The sequence below is a fragment of the Astatotilapia calliptera genome, chromosome 1 (assembly GCF_900246225.1).
Source record: "Astatotilapia calliptera chromosome 1, fAstCal1.2, whole genome shotgun sequence".
NCBI lineage: Eukaryota > Metazoa > Chordata > Actinopteri > Cichliformes > Cichlidae > Astatotilapia > Astatotilapia calliptera.
In genome coordinates, this window is record NC_039302.1 from 20,238,046 (window position 1) to 20,259,694 (window position 21,649).

Consider the following 21,649-nt stretch of genomic DNA (forward strand, 5'->3'; position numbering starts at 1 on the left):
GGTGGCAATTCAGACGCTTTCCCAAGCCCTTTGCACACTGAATTCACCCCAACAACAACAAAAAAAAAAAAAAATCCAAAAAACAAAACGAACAAAAAAAGCAATAATCAATAAACCAAATAACAGATGCTTTAAAAACATCGAGAGCAATGTGAGCACTATTTCAACAACTCCTTATTGTACATGTTAGTACTGACCCATGAAGGTGGTGTGACAGATTTGTATAATTGGAACTTTTCTAGCACTTCAAAAAGAGTCTTAGATCGAGAGTAGAAATGGTGTTATTTACACTGGTTTTCACATGCAGCTCAGAAGCTGAAAGCAATTGCAGCCACAAATCATGTCCTATGTAGACAGAAGACATGTCGCACACCATCACATCCTCTCGGGCATGACTCTTTCTCTCTCTCTCTCTCTCTCTCTCACACACACACACACACACACACACACACACACACACACACACACACACCTCTGATGAGTACTTGATTCCATTTCTTCTCTTCCTTTTACAGTTACAGTGTCCAAAGCACTTATGTTGGGTTCATTTCCATTTGTAGGTTTTAAACAGCATGAATGACTGAATCATCAAAATAAACCATCTAATGTGACGGACAAGGGTACATACTGGTTGAGTAAGACAATACAAACAACACAAAAACATTCAGGAACAGTAGGAGTATCAAACTTCCTTTCCCATCCCTTCAGCCTTCCATTTTGCACAGCTCCCCCTTGTGGTTATTAGCCAGCTACACAGGCTTTTTCCCCTCTGCCCCAGTTTTGTTTTAGTTCTTCAACAGCAGAAATGGATTAAAAACAAAATTATAAAGACTCAGACAAAAAGAATCCACCCACTGCTGTTCATCATGTCCTGCCTTGATTTACAGCCACTTAAAGTCTGGTTTAGAATAGCAAGGACCCAGATCGTTTTCTCTTTAACTGGTATATTGGAGATCACAAAGCGTTTACTGAAAGTTGTGCCATGCTATAATGGACTAAAAAAAGGACCCAAAAGAAAGCACTGTGTTGTTCTGAATACAGCGAGCGCACAAAATATCCATCGTGGTGAGCTGAAAAACCCCTTTGTGTGGCACTGATAAGGGCCTTGACTGTTTGGGAAGATGCAAAAACAAAAAGACAACCAGGCAGCTAAGAGAGATCACACACCAGAATAATGAAGAAAGAGGGGGGGGCTTCATTTCACAAAACAATTTGCAGATTGAAAAGCGTTTAATAGAGGTGAATTGTCAAAGAGTGCACATAAGGCCAGAAGGAAGAGCAGCTTCTTGGTAAATAAGCCGCTGCTCTTCCACAGGAAGCCACGGGTACATGAGGTGTTTGAGGGGCAGAGAAGCAGATGGAGCAGGGTGCCATTTCTGCTGCTGCCTCTGTGCAGCACTGTGCTTAGGTTTCTCAGTAGTACATCACCCATACAACATCTGTTAGGACAGATTTAACCCTTTTTTCCCCCAACATCCAAAAAAAAAAAAAGGAACCCCATCATGTGGCCCAATGACTCAAAGTATCATCGTAAAAGAAAAGACGACATCATGAATGAAGCATGACAAATAGTAAATCATCAGCATGTCAATTGCATCCTTCTTAAGATTCTTTTTGTACATATATGCATACAATTATACTTTCTAGCTAATCTTTTTAAGTCTTCATGTGGGTTTTATTTAATCTGATCAGCGTTCGTTTTACAACTATATACAATGTACAGGCAGCAGATCAAATACCTTTTACAATGAATGAGTGATGATACAGGGAAGTCTTAATAGACTAATGTTGACTAGATCTATTTAGACAATATACATTGTGAATAATTGGAATTTTCTTTTAGAAAATGGCATCTAAAAAAAAAGGATGAAAGATAGTACAAGAGACAAAAATTGTAAAAGCCCTCAATATGTACAGAAAAAAAGCCAATATAGCATTTGTCAACAACAGAAAAGAAGGAAAAAAGTTAAACTGAAATTATTTTCTCCATATACACATATCATAGCTCAAAAATATTTCCAAAGCTAATAGTCTCTCTGATTTGGTCACAGAAGTTAGAAGACAGTGAAGCATAGTGAAAATAATTACACAGCCTGATGAAGATATCAGCACAGCATCGTCACAGGGCTGCTAAGGTTAAGTAATGAGATGCACAAACTACTGTTAGTTTCTCTCATGCAGATGCTCCCCCTGGATTCTAACTCGTGACTAAGCAAGATGTCAATCTACTGCCACTGAAGGTTAACAGAAAGAAAGAGCATTGTGAGGTATTAAGGTTACCGTCCCCAACAGCATGGTCAGAATTCTGATTTGGAGAGGACGAGAGCAAAGAAATCATACTCCAATCATCAAACAAACAGTCACCAAAGAAGAACCTGTCCCAGTATGTGATTCAAAGTCACATTTTAATTTTTGTTGACTTAAAAGGGGGCGTTGTAGTGATATTTGTACATTAATAGTTTGCAAAAAACACCTGAAACCTCGATGCCAGCTTAAGAAAAGTTTACATCTATTAGCTGCCATTATCTTTGTTTTTGTTTGTTTAGTCATCATCATCCATCAGGTATTTTAATGGGGGGGGGGGGAAAAAATCTGCCACACTGTAAAGAAACAACCAAGAAGATTAAAATACATATGTGTCAAAACTAGAAAAACATTACTGCTGACATCCTCGTGAGCTCATGAGACTGATTTGGGGGTGACTGATTTTTAACTCGTCATTAGACTAAGCAGTGAAAAGGCTAAATCAAATCAAGTGACATACCCATTCTAATCCACCGGGACCATTTACCCCCTCAGATTGAAAACAGGACCATCACACAAGCAGACTTACAAACAAAGCTCATACAGAACTCAATAAATTCAGGGGCTTTTATCTAGCTAAGTCAGAAAGGCACATCACTTTGATATCAGGCATAAATTAAGTCAAATTACTGCAGAGATAAACAGACTTTCACACAAATAGTGCCAGTAAGATGAGCATCCCCATCAAAGAAGACATGAAAAAAAAAGAATTAAGGGGAAATAAAAGCATTCAGTGCATGTAACTACATTCATAACAAGCTTAATTTACATGTATGTGCATGGTGACCACGTTCAACCAGGGTAAATAAATCTGAAATGTAACTCATCTAGACTCGGGACACAGATGCAGGAAGAGTTTAAAAACACAAACTTATTATCAGATCAATTTTTAGGCCTGGATTATATCCACTCTAACGAATGAACACCCTCAGACGAAGCAAAGCAATGAACAGTTGAATGTTTTACGTTGATCTAAAAGCTGCTGCTTTACTACAGATGAGATAAGAGCTGAGTAGGTTCTATGAAATTAGCCACAGGTGATCAAAGTGAGCATCTTGGATCTGTTTGTTCTTAATGTGACAAACTAACGCAGACGATTCCCTATAGAAACATAGGATAAAGAGGCCTACAGTCAGAGTCGGAAAAGACGAAGTCCAGGTGTGATTGTGATCCTAACGATGCTCAAACATGCTTTAAGCAAATTAATGTAATTCAAAATGAATACAACTCTGACAAGTTATATCACTCATGATGTGGCGGATCAAAAACGAGGTTACCCAACAAGTGTGTGACTGCACTGAATAGACCTTTCAAAGCTTTTTTTTTTTCCTGCTGCCTTTGTAGGATTGAAGGTTCATAGGTAAAACACCCAAATGCAAAGCCAATCATAAGTATCAAGGGAGCAGGGTTTCCACCTGCAAGTCCAAATAAAACTATGGTTACTGCAGTGCTTATTAGTGGGCAACACTTTTCTTCTACAGTGACTAGAGAAGTAAAGTGTACCACCGTGAATGGTGTGCATGTGTGCTTTTGTGGGTGATGTCGGTGCCGGGCAAAGGGTGTGTGTGAGAGAAACATACTAATCAAAGAGATCAGGAAACCAATTAAGAAAAACAAATAAGAAAAGTTCATTGATTGATATGTTTACCCAATTATTCGTGTGATGTCAATAGTCAATAGGGTCTTCGTAACATCTGCATTTTTCTCCTGTATTCAATGCTTTGCTGCTCCCCATGCAACTTGAGGGCAGCTGTCTGCACTGATGTCACGGGGGGCCGTTGGAAGAAAGGTGGGAGGTGAAAGGAAAATCGTTTTCATAGTTCCCTTGCTTGGGGCTTTTGAGAGCAACAGGAGCAGCTCATCACTGCCAGGACTGAGGGGGGAAGTTATTAACCTCAGCCAGGTCTTGCACAGCTGAGCCTTTGTGGGTGTACGTCAGCTTGATCCTCATTCGTAGTTGTTGCTGAAATTTGGGAGGGGTGGATGGATTTATAAAAAAGGAAACTCCTCATGAGGACAAAAAGAAAAAACAAAAACAAATATGTATTCATTACAATCTGAGAAAAAGAAACTCACCTTCTGTGGGTTGAGTACTCTGATGACCTGTGTGACAGTTCCCTGGTTAAGTGTTGGGACGACATTACTGCTAGGGGAAAGGAGCTGCAGCTGGAATGTCTGACAAACAGAGAGGGGACGGCGAGTTAGATGAAAATTTAATGATACCACAGAAGAATTGGGGTCATAAGAGCAGCTTAAAATACGGACACTAGACAGCAACTGATCGATGGTCACTCGAAGCCACTCATCACCACTTTATCAAATTTATTCATTAGATAAAATGACTGTAAAATATTCCATGGCACATATGCAAGGTGGGTGGTCAACTTACACCCACTAGGCCCCCCCTTTGCAGTATGCGGGCAGAAACCCTGGTTTTATTTAAATCAACATAACCGGATATTACTTTAAGACTACAAAAACAAGAGCGCATAGTGAGACTTCACTTAAATTACACTCATAGGAACGTCAACATTAGAATATAAAAACTGTACATTTCCCCATGAAACTAACAGTATTGTTTTAAAAGCCCATTACTATGGAAAAATACTATTTGAAGAGTTGAGAAGTTTGAAGATAAATCAGGTAAACAAGAGACCACAGGGCAGTTACTAAAGATCCAGTAACAGCAACAGTTACCACAACATAAATATTAACTAAAGTACTAACAGCAATGTGTCATGTGATCTGAAAAAAATAAGCATTCCTGCATTAAATAATAATTAAACACAACTAGTTGAGAGTACTGCGGATAACAGAGAAAAACAGCATACCAAAGACACTGCAAGTCTATTAATAATTAATTCCCACTAGCACTGACTGCTCAGTGTTTCCAGCTTACAGATCCAATATTTACAACATTCATGCAGGTTCAGCCTACAGAACAAGCACATTATTGGCACTGTGAGTTACTGAATAAGCCTAATGTCAGTGGAAACCCATTTACATAATGGAGCTAAATGAAAACGAACACTGTCGTGATTAGGAATTAACTACACTTTCGTCACATAATACCCGTGTTGGGCTGCTCACCTTTGGTACTGCAGCCTGAAAAACAAAATCAGTCATGTCTGCTTCTGTCGAGTTGGATGCGTGGATAGTGATAACCGCGATGTTGGGGTTGGGGTTAGCTCTCTCAAATGTAAAGTCTATTTTCAGGCCATTCTTGTTGTACGCCGTCATAGGAGGGATACCTATACAGAGAGGAGCAGATGATTAAAAAATGTAGATGTTACAGTACTAACGCTTCACAGGTTGGGTAAGTCCAGAAAAAAAAAAATGACCAAGTGCTGTATTATGTAAGGATTGTGTCATAAAATTGTGTATATGTGGCAGTGGATGGTCAAGGTGAGAAACATACTCTCACCTGCAGCTGCAATGTCATTAAAGAGGGGCGGTGAGGTGAGGCCATCCAAGAGGAAAGCGGGTTGGGAAGAGGGCACTGAGGTTGCAGGAGCAGGGGCTGGACCGCCTGGGAAGGAGGAAGCAACATACGAGGGTTTAAGAGGACATGGACACAGAATGATGATATGCAGAGATTACTGATGTGTCATTTTCAAGGGGTTTAAGGGGGCATTGCAGCATTACTGAGCATGTGTTGTGTTCAGAATTAACATGATTATTATTATTATCCAGTCACACAATCACAGAAAAATCATAACTTTAGAAACATAGCTGGAATAAAAGTGGCAAGTGAGAATGCTGATATACATGGTCCAACATTTTGGGTATCTGCTTTACTTTTCAAGTACTGCTGTAATCACTGCAAGTGCAATTTCTAGTTCATTAAGCAAAAAGTCAAACTCAAGTTTTATAGCAGGCTCTTAAAAAAATAAATAAATAAAAGGTGTAATAAATGTGTAAACAGAGTACTCTACCACTAAGTGAGAGGTCACCCAGTAGATCAAGCAGCTCTCCTCCTGCTGAAGCTGGCTTAGTGGGCACCGTGGTCTGAATTACCGGCACCACATCGTTACCACCCAGCAAGTCTAATAAATCATTAGCCTGTGGAATGGGGACAAGACATTAACATGATAAGTACATGTATACCATTTTTAATGATACTACAAAAATAAAATACTCATCAACAGACTTAAATGAAGCTGGTTCTAAATTCAATAAAAATATGGTTTCTTAAAGAAACTTAAGACAAATATATCTATCCTGTTAATTGTTCATTTGACTACAGACGTGTGTTTTTCGTGATAATATAAAGGCTGAAAACAGTTCTTACCTGGTTGGTTGGCTGGGTGACGGGTGGTGGATGTTTTGCTTCCACAACAGACGGCTCAGCCTCCCCATTAGTCTGTACAATCTCTGTGGGGCCATTAGAAGCAGTTTTCTCCATAATGGGCATTCGCTCTAAGAGAGCTGGCCTATTGTCAGGGAACAAACAAGGACAAAAGACAGACCAAACTCAACCACTTGAGCTTTTTTTTTTTCCCTTTTCTTTCCCCGCCCTTAAATCTACTCAGTGCTACAATGTGCCCGTCACAGATATGAGTAATTTCCTAGTAAAGTAGTTTCACCTCATATGGTCGTATTTCTTGAAAAGCGCATTGTACTCCACAGCTCTCTGCTGAAGCTCCACATCGATGCTACTGCCATATATCGAGACCACCTTCTTGATTCGACTGAAACAAAAAGTGAAGGTAGAGCTGGTTATTACACAAACTTTATTTCTTACTTCATTTTATTATTATTTTCAAAACATGGATTGTTTTTCAAACACACTCGAGCTTAAAAAGTGAGACACAAGTGCTTTATGTATTATGACGCTATGTCTTGTTATTTCTTATTACCAATAATAAACACTCATATATTTAGGGCCCACTGAAAACCCCTTCAAACTGTCTCAAAGGAAATGCTGCACTGAATAACACATGTAACCATCTTAAGATCATGTGACAGTAAGTCAAAAGAAAGACTTAGCCACTGTAAGTTTAAAAAGCCATTACTCACTTTACACTAGTGAAGCGAGTAGACAGCTTCATGATAGCTGTAAGGGCGTAACCCCGGGTCACAGGTGTGGACAGGTTGGACACCAGGAGGCCTTCCAGCACGTCCAGAACCTCATCCTCAGTCACCTTTGTTCAAAAAGAAAAGAGGAAAACAGAAAATCTCATGAGCAGGTTATATCATCTTAAATCTTGTTTTTGTATATGCTCTTGAGATGTTTGTGTACCTGGATTGGCTCCTCCTCTTCACACTGCCCAGACACAAGCAGGTCCCCATACTCTCCTATGCACCAGGATGCTACCTGCACTAGAGGTTGCTACACAACACAGAAATAGAAATCACCCTCTCACACTAGTTTGAAATACCAAAGTTTTGTTATGTAATACATTCTATTAATGTATGCTACAAAAAAATTAATAAATAAAAAATATGGAGACATCACAAATCTAAGCATGACCCAAACAAGAAATGCTGCGAGAACTTGCAGGTTGCTACAAACACGGAGACGAACCTGTGAGATGTCATCCAGCAGAGCTTTGTAAAGTCTCTGTACTGTGTAGGCGTGCATCTCCACGCTGTTTGTGATGAGCTGGATGAGGTTAGGAACGGAGTCGTCTCGCACGTAGCTCCCTGCCTGGAAGGATGAGCAGAAACATCAATGAGAAACGCGAACAAACTACTAGTGAACTAAACAACAATCAAAGGACTTTTTAGGGATTAGAGTTTTGTGTATTTTACTTACGGTTGTCAGGACTCTCATAATGGTGTCTATGTGCCATCTTTTTGAAGGAGCATATCTGTAAGATAAACAATACACCCATTAGGCCCAGCAATGGACTAAAAATGTAAATGTATTAAATTCAGAAGAGCGTCGACTGCTAGGAGATAAATGCTGTCAGAGAATAAAGGTGTCAACAAAGTCTGTCAGACGATGGATCACTCATTGTATCATCATACAGCATTTCTGTGCTGGCCATAAAAAGAAAGATATATACTAGATTTTCTAATTCATATAGATACATTTAACTTGTACCAAGTAGTACCAAACCAGAACCTTTCATGCTTAAAGTACAGAAAACACACACAAAAAAAGAGAAAGTGAAACCCAGAAAACTTTAACAACCTTGAACATGACAAGGTCAGCCAGCATGTGTTTTACACTTCAACAAAGTAGCAGTGGCTAAACTTGTAAAGTGTGGTGAAGTCTGTATCAGTGTCATACTTCTCAGCAGCTAGAAACACTCCTGATGCACAGTCTGCTTTGAATTCAGGGTCACAGGAGTCCAGGAAGTAGAGCAGCTCTTTCATCATGCCTCTAATGTTGTTGCCGTTCACAAGCGCAAAGCTCAGTTCCATTGCACGTCTACACAGTAATGAAAAACAGACGAGGGTCAGAAAAAAAAAAAGGCAAAAAACCCCCAAAACAGCATGACATGTTAAGTTATGTGTAGCACCGTGAATCACCTCTTGATGGACACGTCCAGGTCTTTTAAACAATCCACAATGGTGCTCCGATGTCTCTGCACTGCATTGTGGTCCGTTTGTACGGTCTTTAGTAGAGATGTCAATGCCACATATCTGAAGTTGATTAAAGAAATGTCGACAGGTTTTAATCAAACTTTAGATAAAATCGATGGCTTCAAGGTGAAATACTCCAGGCAATTTATTTACCTTATATTTTTGTCATTGTTAAGAAGGAAGCGACCTAATATGTTAATGGCCAAGACCTGTAAGAAAGAAACAAGCATTCAGATGAGTTAAAATTTTCAAAAAGATTCTCATAACCTTTTCCTAAAATGAACTCACCCTCAGTCCACTTTCAGACTTGATGTCCATTATAGTCAGTACAGTCTCGTACAGGATTGCATTGCCTACATTTTTACTTGTCTCTGTGTTTGTAGCAACCTGCAAGTATACAGACCGTGGATTTGTCAGAACAACACTTAATATGTGAGGACTTAAATCTAAGCAATATTTTTTCCAATTCCAACCTGCGCAAGAATGTCATTCATTGCTTCACTGGAGTCGTCATCACCCTTGCCTAAAATTCGCAGTAGTCTCAATATCCGCACCTAAGAAAAAGAAGAAGCAGCAGTCCTGTCAAATGTGATTTACTTTATTGTTACTCACAAGCCGCTCCTTGCTTGCTGCCATTTTCTCTCAACAGCCAATCATTGGCAGCAACTCAATGCATCTGTGGTCAAGACAACCTGCTGAAATTCATACCAAGTGTGAGAATGAGGAAGAAATAACTATAAACCTGCTTGCTGGTGCCAGCCAGGCAGAGTATTTTAGCAACTGCTCTACTCAGATTTCCCCACACAAACTTCCCAAGGATTTACAGAGAAAGATTTTTTTAAAACTGAAAATCCAGTGAGCTACAATTCTCTAGGTAAAAACGTCTTGCTGATACCAGAGTTCAGAGGAGAATGGCCAGACATGTCAGGCAACAGTAATTCAAATAACCACTTGTTTCAGATACCAAGTACACCAATGACCTCTGAATATGTCAAACCTTGAAGCAGATGGGCTACAGAAGCAAGACAAAGACAAACAAAAAAACAAAAACAAAAACAAACACAAACACAAAAAAAAACAAAACACCAGGGGAGGGAATCCTAACAGGATTCCCTCATTTTTGCTGGCCACGCCTGTCCCTTTATGACCACACTCACGTTGTTGAATATGTCCAATGAAGAATTAAGACAGTTCTGAAGTCAAAAGAGCTCCAACCTGATACTAGCCAGGTGTACCTAATAAAGAGTGCAGTGAGTCTAAATTCTAATGATGGTTAACTGTTGTACCGGGTAATTGTATAATGAAAAAAGTGAGATTTACCTGCAGGAAAGGGTCACTTATGCCTGACACATCATGCTCAGGAGAGTATCCAGACATTATTAGGTTCTTCAGGATTCTCACCAACTGTGGAACAAGCTACAAAAAACAAAAACGAGAAGAGGTGTCACAATATTTTGTTAAACTCTCTGAAATATGATTCTTTCAATCATTAATGTGTGTAACACTACTATTAATGTTTGAAGTTAACGATTTCTCAGTTAAAGCAGCAAGTTCTTATGCAATGCAAAAGGGGTTGGGATTCTTGTTTATTGATGCAGAGCAATATGGTTAAAACGTGTGTGACTAATTGAGATTGTGAAATCAAAAACTTGACTGTACAAATGTATTGGGTTAGAACATCTGGCTTCGAGAGAAAAAGAAACTCTGCATACACACTGCTATGATTTTGAGCATGGCTAAGCAAAGAGTAGTAGCACTAGTTTAAATCAATTCTAACATAAAGTGCATTAAAGCAGGAAACTTCCCATCACATTAATATCATCTATCCTACATAGTTTCAGTTTTTCAGGGCTTTAAAAACAAACAAAAAACAACTGGCCATCAAAGCATGACAGTTTGGGAAATAGTTTGGCATCTTACACAGCACTAAATCAGAAAACTGGGTACCATTTTCAACCATGCCTATTAGTGTAATAGGGATGGGATACATTTACTTTTGTGTTTCACTGGAGGGAAGCCAGAACTTAAATTGATGTGCAGGAAGAACTAAAATTTGTGCAAGAGGCAAAAAACTGCTTCACAGGGAAACTCGAAATTAGCACTACACGGGCAGCTTACAACACCAACTGTACAGTGATAGCCAAAACCAACAGAGGCGGTTAAGCCAACTTCAAGTCGGCAGACAGCAAAGTTAACTAGCAGTAGCTGGCTCTCCTGACTTGGTGTTCTTAGTAAGGTGAAGAGCATAAGAACTGAGGGCTGACTGTGATGACAGTTTGGTATCACTGATCTGCCGTGAATAAAGGTATCTTCAGCCAGGACATGTGGCGGTGTGATATCCCATACTTTGTGTGTTTTACCTCATTCGTATCCTTTAAGGAACAGAAGTTATATAGACAAAAATTTGTTTAGCAGTACAGTGCATGCAAGCCCAGTTGTTGTATATTCTTAAAAATTAAGGTGAGAAGCTTGCAGCATGTAAATAACAGTTAACAGTTCTGAGATGACAGAAGAACTTTTTGCTTTCCAATTTTATTTTCATGCTGCTTTGCTACATCAAGCTTTCCAGGCCATTTCACTTGACAAGATCTTTTTTTGCAGAAGGTACGACAAGAAAAAAAGCAAATCCAAATCAGAGTAGGATATTAAAAGGAAATTTTAAATAGAAGACTGAGTTTGTCCTTAACATGACATCCCAGTGCAACTTTTGCCAAACTCTTTCTCAAAAGTCAAAAATAGCTAAGAAAGTTACTGATGTCACAAAATAAGCTTCCAAGCCTTTTCACAGTGATATTTAGTGAAAACATTGTTCACTGGTGACAACACCCGTGGCAATTACGTGGAAACACACCAACCTGACTGCCTCTAAATAGACACTGATCAAATGAGTGGCTTATTTGGCAAAAAAAATTCAAAAACATTCAAAACAATAGTGAGAAATGTATCTGACAAATGGACCAAGAACTCTTTATAAGATTCAAAAACACCGACAGTAATGATCACCGTACAAGTTAAAGAAATTAAAAGATTTCTAAATTAAAACACAACATGACATTACTGAACACAAATCTGATTACATTTGAGGTGACTGTGAGGAGTGATTACTATTTACAGCATGCACCAGCTATGAGATCAGAATGTACTCTTACCTTCTCATTCTAACACAATGCAGGAATTGTAACAAAGACAAATGACAGAAAAAATATGAGGTAGATGTTAGGGAGGGGAAAACTGGAAATCATTCACTTTCAGAGAGCTTAAAAATAATGTTCAGATCATGAGCATGAGGAGTGAGGTCTCTGGCATAGTTTTGTTACACCTAGAGAGGGAAAGGTACAGTTGGTAGCAGTTGAAATACAAGAGGAAAAGACAGTGGTAGGAGATAAAAAGACTAAGACATACTCTGAATGTCGAGGAAACCTCTCAAACAGTTAAAATGCTTATCTAGCTTAGCTACAACAAAAGAAAAAGTGTAGGCAAAGGAAGAATGAAATGTGACGTAGGCCTTAAGACAAGTGCATAAGTAACTTCTTTAAGGTCCTTTAAAAAATAATCTGTACCTTTCTGAAGTGGGCCAGCATGTCAGGACTTCTTTCACACATCTCAGTGAGGAGGACAACTGATGTATGGAGAACACCTGGGGGACCAAACGATGACAGGATGACACCACTTTCAAGGAAAATGCTAGCGTGAGTTGTTTTGCTCTATGAATCACCCATTTGTTACTACAAAAAACAAAACAAATCAGTATTTAAACACTTTGATGGACAGTGAGCAGTCACACAGAGACTCAAGTCAGGAAAAATATGCCATATATGGTAACTGTAACAGGTGACAGCACCATGCCTCTGACTTGAATATATCCAACAGGCTAATCATTCCCTTGTGACCTTATATTATTGCTACAAGGCTGAAAACTAATCTTAAGGACATCAGTGGAAAGCAGTGGCAGCTGTGTTTTCAAGCCACACAGTTGTAAATATGTCACATTATAAAAATAAATGTTGAAAGTTAGAAACTTGGTCACATTATCGATTTGACTGGGTGCTGGCAACATTCAGACACATGGTCTGTTAACGATATGCATGATTGTGGTTGCATAGGAAAGTCCACAGTACCAATACCTGACATTGCTTTGTGTATGTAGAAATCTATCTTGCAATACAGAGCAGTAACTTATAAAATAAAAATACAACTGCATAATGAGAAGCAAACATTACTGCACTGCCACAAAATGTTAAGAACAACTTATTTTATCTGTCCTCGGGATTCCCATACACTTGTTTGCCATACACCTACGGGTCATTTTTGACCCGAGGACAACACAAGGGTTAGAAAAACAACAACAACAACAAAAAAAGCCAAAACAACTTTTCCTTTGATATATCCTCTGTATGCTATAACACACAAGCCCCTGGAGTATCTGACAGACTCATTAATTCCACCACCCTCTGCAAAGGACGACAGAGAAAGGGCATCAGCTGCCCAGCTGTTATGAACAGACCAATATGAGTGGCAGGAAAGAGGACACACTCCGTTTTTGTGCAGGACAACCGCATTTCCCCATGAGCCAGCAACTGCATCCCGACAAACCATTTACACTTACCGTGGTTCTTCTCGCTCAGCAGGTTTTTTGTTGCTGGAAGGAACATTTCCATGAGTTCTGGGACCTTCCTGATGACATGTACGGCGCACAATGCCGCCTGTAGACAAATATACAAATATTTAAATAAGATATGCTGAAGCCGTTCACACAATCTCTCCTTTTTTTTTTAAGTGTTGGGTGTGGTGTTAAGTGCTCAGCACACATACCTACCTTTCACCCCCAACACATTAATAAAGTAGTAGTAGTAGATAATTAAAACATGACAAGAGTAAAGCTCACCTTTTTCCTTAAGTAGGAGTTGGACGTTTTAAGCAGCTTCTCGACCTCTCCTGCCAGGTCACGACACATTTCTGAAGAACCCATGCAGCCTAAAGTACACAACGCCAGGCCCTGGACATACTGTGTGCTGTGATTCAAATCACTGGTGTGGGAGAAGAGAGTCAAATAAGTCACGGAAACAAAGAGTCACTTTATATGCTATACCAGAGAGGAGCATATGAATACTTCACAATCTTATGAAGACTATGAAGAAGTCGATGAAGAAGGTTTTCAACTGTGTTCAGGGGACCATAAACTCATATTTTAAGTACTGGACTAAAAATTTTTTTTTTTTTTTTAAATTTAAGTGTGCGTGTCTTAACCCGGTGTAGCCTCCACTTACTTCTTAATGCAATTTGTCATTAGGAGATGGACATCCTGCCTCTCGTCCAAAAGCAGCATAGCTCCCAAATAACCTATTCGTTTGTCAGTGAACTTCTGGGATGCAATCAGCTTCAGACACTCCAACTAAAAGGAAAAAAACCGCATCATCAAACTATTCAGAGGTGCAAACTTAAAACTCCTTTGTATACATACTGCCCCCCCCCCCAACATAACCAAACATACCTGTCCAAAGTGCGCTGGGTAGCCCAACATGTGCATATAAAGCAACTTTGCGACATTTCTGCAACGGTACGTATTGTCTTCCTCTCTAAAGGACGAGCGGATAGCAGCACACTCTTTCTGGATCATCTCACGCTCCTCTGCCTGGGTCCGTGCTGTCCGGATAGTCCGGATCAGCTCCCGCAGTCTGATCGGAGCTGGCATTCTCTGGAAAACACAAAGAAAGGAAACCAGTTGGCATCAGGACAGACTTCACTAATGGAGAAAAGCTACAATTCTGAAATTTAAGACAAATATAGAACTCTCCAGTCTGCAGCATGGTATGTCACTTTTTTTACCTAAAATATGACAACGTATACTAGAAACCAAGAAAGGGTTTTAGCTGCTGTGCATGTAGGCAGAAATGTAGGTTTTACAGGTACCAATCAACAGTCTAGACTTCACTTCCTAAAATGTTCGCTGAAACTACAATCATAAATTTTACTTGGGTAGCAAGAATAACAAAAGGATTTTATGTTTTTAGGAATAAAAAGTATTTGTCAGTTTTCCAGTAAAACAGACTAATTTAAAAAAATCCATGTTGTGTAAGATTTGACTTTAGGTGGAAACTGTCTCTTTTGTTTAGATCTTTTAAAAAAAAATAAAAGTGCAAAGGCAAAGAAGAAATGGTGAAATTCAATCCTTGCACACAGAAGCTTCTAAGCAAACACAAGCTACAGAAAGATGTTTAAATATTTATGAAGGCACATGCTTGCTTGAAAATCAACTTTTATGTGTTTGCATCTACCAATTACCCGAAACTACACTTTACCAAAACAGATCCAAGAGCTACAAAGATGAAAACATGAATTGCAAACTGCATGTTAAATGAACTCTTCGATGAGGCAAATCTAGCACTAATATGAATATTACAAGAAAGCTGTGAGCCAATGCAACAAACCTCGGGGAAGCTTTTGCCATCCTCTAGAGGAAACTCACCCGGATATTATCCATACTTTATCAAGTCTACTTTCATTTTATACAAGCACAGAACACCGTTTCGTTGGCAGGGTCTGAGATTTTTTTAACATGTTAGGAGAGAGCTATTCCGGTCTGTACCAGTGAGTAAATTATCTTAAATGACCGGGGTTTAATGATTACTACAGCACAGAGACTGAGAGCAAAGTCAGTTAAATTTATTTAATATGCAGCCCAGCAAATGTCAGGTTGTTGGAGCAGACGGGAGGCTTGCAAAATATGCTCAGCCAAATTGAATTTAACACAATAACATTTTAGAGAATATTTAAGTTAAAAACCAAGTTTTTAACTAGGTTTATTCAGGTAATTTAACTAATGACCACACATTTCTAACATCCACCTTAATTTTAACTGTCAAATAAACTGGAAAGTTATTAATTGTGGTGTTTTACTGAGCAATAGGTACATTTTGTCTCCCATCTAATGGAAAGCTTTTATGTAGTAGGATGCAGGACATAATTAAGCTGCTACTGCAACAGAAATGATGGTAATTACTTGATGAGCAAAGCCATAACTCTATCCAACTCCAGCTATGCAGTGCTGAAGTGGGAACATAATGCACTCTGACATATGAACCAGAGCAAAGAGCTGATGGCCTAGCAGATCCACAACATTTTTCAGGAACAATCTCACGTATTGGTTGTGTTGCACACAAACAGTGACTTCGCCACAGTTCCATACAATTTATACCAGCACTGAGGGCATGAGTAATGCAATATTCCACATACAATACGTGTTGCCAGAGGCATGCACTGAGGCACCACTCCTGTTTTTCAGACATAACCTTCACATCAGCACTGGTTCAGGAGAAGTTGTCAAAATCTGGAAAAAAGAAATCTGAGTTTTTCCTTCTTTTGCTCCAAAGTTTTTTTCAAGACAAACTCATTTTCCTCACGGTCTCTTTGAAAGCCTCATTCAAACTGATACAACATTTCCCTCAGTATAATCTGTAAACAAACTTCTGTACAGATACAATATTATACTAAAAAAAACAAACAAACAAACAAACAAAAAACCCACATGATCGTAAATTCGTGTTTTCAACCCTGAAGCTACAGAAACAGAGGTGCATGACCGGCCAAAACACAAAAGGACGGTTCGCGCCAGCAGATGACGTCACTTTTGGTGTGCACCGCTGTTGCAGAAGGTGAGAACAGCAAGTTTAATGAGCCTGTCAGTCCTCTAAATGTGCGACTGCATCCATTAGTGCTTTATAAAATAATGTCTACGACCTTAACCGAGTAGCATACAGTAAAAAGATGGTTAGAAGTCACAGGCTTTCCTTGGTTTTATTGTCTAGATCAGCGATTCCCAAAGTGTGGACCAGGGACCGCTGCTAGGCTGTGAAGGCACTGCAGGTGGACTGCAGTATAAGTAAGTGAATTAATTTAAGTTGCACTTAAGTTTGTGTCCAAGTGGTAGGTTTGTCACACATTGGCCTGCATATGACTGGTTAGCATTACCAATTTACAGCCAACACCCTTTCGCTTGTTTTTGAAGATTTGAGATCGGCTGGTTTTTAAGTGGGCCACAGCACTCTTGACTTTGGAAATAGCCGATCTTGATAAGCACAAGGATTTTAATAACATTCACAAAACAAAAATGATTATATTTTTGTTTCTTAAACAATCTCATACTAGCAGGAAAAAAAGAAGTTTTATAAAACAGTGACACACAGTAATTTAACATATTTTTTTATTCATTTTGTAGTCAAGAGAGAATTTATCCCTCAGAGGCAATTACTGCTGTCACGATAAATATTTGCTTTTGAGTTTTTGACTTTTGTCCTCCTCAAACATCTTAATGAACCATAAGTGACACTGTATGAAACAAGAAAAACAGATCAACCGTGTGGCTCTATTAAATCATTACACGAACACATAATGAAATCAAGCCTCTGATTTATCCACAACAGCTCTGTCATGTCTTATGGAAATCATATGTTGTCAGTGTAACAAGAAATGTACAATCTCTGACTGTTTAGAACAGGCTTTTATGTAACCAAATACAAACTTTACATCTGTCTACAATATACCTGATTACATTGGCCAGTATTCAGCAGAAGCTAGATTTTTTTCATCTGAATGAATAAAGAGGGGCGGAAAAAACTCCTTAACATTTCGTTATTAACGCTAACACTTGTGGGATCAAAGGAAATCCTCTGAAATTATGCCAGTCTGAAGGAAATAAGGACACACACACACACACACACACACACACACACACACACACACACACACACACACACACACACACACACACACACACACACACACACACACACACACACACACACACACACACACACACACACACACGAGGAATGAGAACATCCTTTGCTGAGTAAGGTGGTGGCTTGTGGACAATCTAAGAATTCACTTTGATCAAAGAAGAATAGGAAGGGTGGTCAGGCAAGGCCACACTTTAATAAAGCCAGAGACTTACTGTTCATCTTAACACCGTTTAAATTACCTGCACTGAATGGACCCAGTGTTGGGCTCCATTAATCATGGCTCCCCGACTCTTGCTGTGCTCATAATCAAATGTGTACACATTAAAGAACGTAAATCCAGCCACTGCTGAGAGCTGATTAAATTACAGTTTCACATTCTTGCAGTTGCAAAACAGCAGCACATTCTTCTACAAACAAAATATCAATTTTAATTGCAAATTACTGACATTGCCTTCAGATGAACAGTGTAGTTTGCCTTCTCATCCACAGATGAATGTGAAACTGCGGTGGGGAAGCAAGCTTGTTCAACACTTGTCGAGCGACAGCTTTTAGTTCACTTTATTGTTCCTCACTACAAAGACCAAATTTTGTAAAATTGTTTCTGTTCTTATCAAAGGTTTTTGGCCTTAAATGAGTTTCGGGAGGCTTAATTCACTAAACAACACTTTGTTTTTTCCTTTACCAAATAACCAGAAATAACAAGAAAATGGAGCAACTTCTATTTTGTAAGGCAACAACCCCTCAAAGGCCCATTTCGAGCTAGGATAAACCCTGATAATATTTATATACAAGAAGAACAGCTGTTATACTGCATCCAGATTGCTTTGGACATTTTTACACTCCTCAGACCATATAAAAGCCTAACACTATGAGTTATCGCATGCATCTGCTGACATGTTTTGCATACACTGAAACATTCATAGAAGAGCTAACCCAAATCTGTTTTCAAAGAGCCTGACAACCAGCAACAGGTTAAAAAGCACGTAACACTTCCCATTTACCACAGGGAGCAGTCACCCTGTCGAGACACAAAGAACCACTTTTTTTTTTTTTTTTTTGTGGTTTTAGATTATATTCCTAAATGCCACAAGCACTGTATGGGTAGAAATAGAAAGCATGATGTAACATCCATTTATGCTGTCTTTTTTCCCTTTTTTAAAGAACTGCACATTTAAAGTAGACAAAAAGGTCAGACAGCTCCAAAAAGAACCATATACAGAGCTGTGACTGGCAAACTTTGGCAGACTGCATAGGGTTTTTGTTTTTTTTCTTCCTCTCACCATTCAGCTAGACATCAAGACGTTCTAAATTAAATAATACCAACACAGACTATTCTACTGCTTCTTTTATAACCAACTATAGATGCTCGGCTTTACAGAGCTACAAATAACTAAACACTGAAGTTCAAACGTGAGTATCAGCTTTGACATGGATTACATTTACACCTTGGTTCCTATGTGCACATTCAAATGTTGAGTACCGTACTTGTGTATGGGGAAGAAGCACTCGTAATAGTCAAAATATTCTGTCGGGTGTTTTACATGTACTCACTCCAGACCTTTATGGTTTTCCAGATTTTGTTTTCCTCTCTTAGCAAACATGCAGAGATCAGACAGATCAAAAAGCCTGCCGATTTCTACATCTATGTGCAACTGCAAATAGTCATTTTACTGTTGCAGCTACCACGCCTTTCTTCTACCACTTAAAAAATCTTAACCTGCTGAAGACAACACTGAAAATAGAGAAATTGCTTTTTTTTGACTGAGGATCAAAAGAGCCATCAAAGAGCCAATAATGAGATCAACTTTAAGTTCAGAGACTCTGAAGGTACACAGGAGATCTACAAAGGTCTGTGTGTGCCTTCACCATCAGTTGGAGTCAGTTAAGCTAAGCACTTCTTAATTTAGCTTTGTCAGCCTGCAAATTGACAAAGCCTGCTGGAAACTAGCCCTGCTTAGAACGGGTCTTTGGTAAGCTTTTCCTGCTCAAAACTAATCAGAGGCAAAATGTGCAACAACCCCAATGCTAAAATGAGGAGGAAAAAAGACAAAATAACAAATGGCATTTACAGTACCTTATTTATCACTAAGTTTGTGCGGCTATTTACTTAGGGTAAAACCATAAAGACTAATCAGTTTCTGTCCAAACAAGATACAGAGACAGTGCTAACTCACTCAGTACTTAGGTTGGCCAAATGACATTGATGTGGAGTCAAAATGAATCCTAAACTGGAAACCAAACCAAAAGATCTTAAATAGCCCTGAGGCAAAGCCTGGAGCTATCTGATTTCACATTGTGTGGGGCACTGATATGCAGACACAGTGATCATGTTAAGTTGTTTCAGTGCTGTGTGATTAATGCACGCTAACCCTGCTTATAATGCACCTGCTCGAGTACATTTTATGCATGGAATCACTGCCATTAGAGGTAAAGGTTAAATGTTTTTAATTAAGGTCATAACTGCATGTTTCAAGCACAACATTATGCGCCGTTCTATAATAATGCATCCTGGCTATTCCTTTGCTACAACTAAATATGACTTTTTATCATTAACTCTCACCTAACTACAGCTAATAACAATAATAATAATCTACCCCATATAACAGACAATACATGTGAACAGAAAAGGTAATGCAGGACAACATACTGCATATTTAGTTTTATAAAGTGAAGCCAGTAGGAACTGAATATGGCTGGAATCTACAGTACTGCGTGTGACTTGACTGTGAGGAAAGTAAAATTATACATTTAACAGGTTGATTTTCATTAGGCCTTCAAACGTATCAGTACAGTTGGTCCGGAATCCCTCGAAAGCCCACGTCAAGCATACAGATAAAGTAAACTGCGCGTCAAAGGCGTTGCAATACACTTGGCTTGTAGTTTATCAAGACTGGTTTTGTGTGTCGGTGCCACAAACAGTGGACCTGAAGAGCTTACTTCGACCTAAGCTTGTGGAGGCGTAATTTACAGCTCCTGTCAAAACCCGTAGAGAAATCACCCATACTGTACGTCACCTCATTTGCTCACTTCCTACTTGCACCTGACTTCCTTAACACTTACATGTAAAGTGATCCTGGAAAATGAATTAAACTCGGACGTTGATAACGCAGTTATAAAAACAAAAAAGCGCGTGTCTAGGTATTTCCTTCTCATTTAACAGCTTGTCAACACTAACCATCTCACGAAACTGGACAAAAACCCAAGTCCACGTCCTCAGAACACCAAGCTAGCTATCGTTAGCTTCCTTGGTATTTCAATTAAACGCTAACTTATGGATTAAACGCTTACAGTTGGTTACATATTAGGAAAGTCTAACTGTATTAATAACCACGCCGTGAAGTGTCACATGTTTAATATGACTTAGAAAACGCAAATCACACCTCTGAAGAGCCAGCTAACAACTAGCTAATTTAGTAGCATCTTAAAAGGGCAAGATATCATGATGACACTACAGGAGTAGCTTCATCTTAGCTGGCGCTGTATTACATTAAAGTTTACATCATCAGCTGTATACAATCAGAGGCAGGCCATTACACCTGGCTCTGATCGCCGATTGATCAGGACATAATGCAGTTTAGGCCTTCTTGAGGCATTTGGATTATCAAGCTAACGTAGCCACCTGACCATTAGCTTGCTTCTTCATTACCTTAACCGAATACTCTCTGAATTAAATGCAACTTGTGCCCGCTAGTTAGAAAGACAGGAAATAATACATTGTCACTGCGCGTTGCCTTGATGACTTTGATTTAGTGGACACAGCATACTGCTGAGCTACACATCCCTAATGCAGCAAGACTATAACTATGCTAAACATGCTAGCTAACTTAGCACAGCCCCGGTGCACTAAGGGCTGCGACTTCCTATGCAGCGCCACAGTGACAGTTGTCAACGTAAATACAGTCAAACCGCGGACAACTACTCACAGGCAAAGCCATTTCCCCAAATTTATGCCGACATATTGTTGCTAGGATGTACTTACTAGCCGTAATGATGCCAGAAAATGACTGGAATCGTCTCTATTAGCAATGGAGGGAGGAACACACTAGACATGCAAAATGGTGGCTACTCCAGCC

The 21,649-nt window shown here is 39.2% G+C and overlaps 1 protein-coding gene across 3 annotated transcripts; it reads right to left on the minus strand.

Moving 5' to 3' along the window:
* Positions 1-1,211: 1,211 nt before the first annotated feature.
* Positions 1,212-21,635, minus strand: ap1g1 (adaptor related protein complex 1 subunit gamma 1). 3 transcript variants are annotated; one of them, XM_026168659.1, is made up of 24 exons: positions 21,556-21,635; positions 14,330-14,533; positions 14,106-14,230; positions 13,724-13,865; positions 13,445-13,541; positions 12,399-12,475; positions 11,988-11,996; positions 10,159-10,254; positions 9,312-9,392; positions 9,127-9,225; positions 8,992-9,047; positions 8,785-8,898; positions 8,543-8,683; positions 8,063-8,117; positions 7,832-7,954; positions 7,547-7,636; positions 7,324-7,448; positions 6,891-6,995; positions 6,596-6,737; positions 6,240-6,366; positions 5,729-5,833; positions 5,395-5,555; positions 4,381-4,479; positions 1,212-4,267 (listed from the first exon to the last, which is right to left on the minus strand). In XM_026168659.1, the coding sequence occupies exons 2-24, from the start codon at positions 14,528-14,530 to the stop codon at positions 4,166-4,168; spliced, it is 2,472 nt and encodes an 823-aa protein (XP_026024444.1). In that variant the 5' UTR covers positions 14,531-14,533; positions 21,556-21,635; the 3' UTR covers positions 1,212-4,165. The 3 variants fall into 3 exon arrangements, with proteins under 3 accessions (XP_026024444.1, XP_026024422.1, XP_026024433.1); XM_026168637.1 differs by lacking the exon at positions 21,556-21,635 and adding an exon at positions 21,500-21,516; XM_026168648.1 differs by lacking the exons at positions 11,988-11,996; positions 21,556-21,635 and adding an exon at positions 21,500-21,516.
* Between the last annotated feature and the right edge of the window lie 14 nt (positions 21,636-21,649).

Coding starts and splice junctions, on each gene's coding strand:
- ap1g1 (XM_026168637.1), bottom strand. Junction 7,637..7,831: donor TGCTGGATGACATCTCACAG/GTTCGTCTCCGT, acceptor TGTGTTGTGTAG/CAACCTCTAGTGCAGGTAGC. Junction 6,996..7,323: donor ACTCGCTTCACTAGTGTAAA/GTGAGTAATGGC, acceptor TTTTTGTTTCAG/TCGAATCAAGAAGGTGGTCT.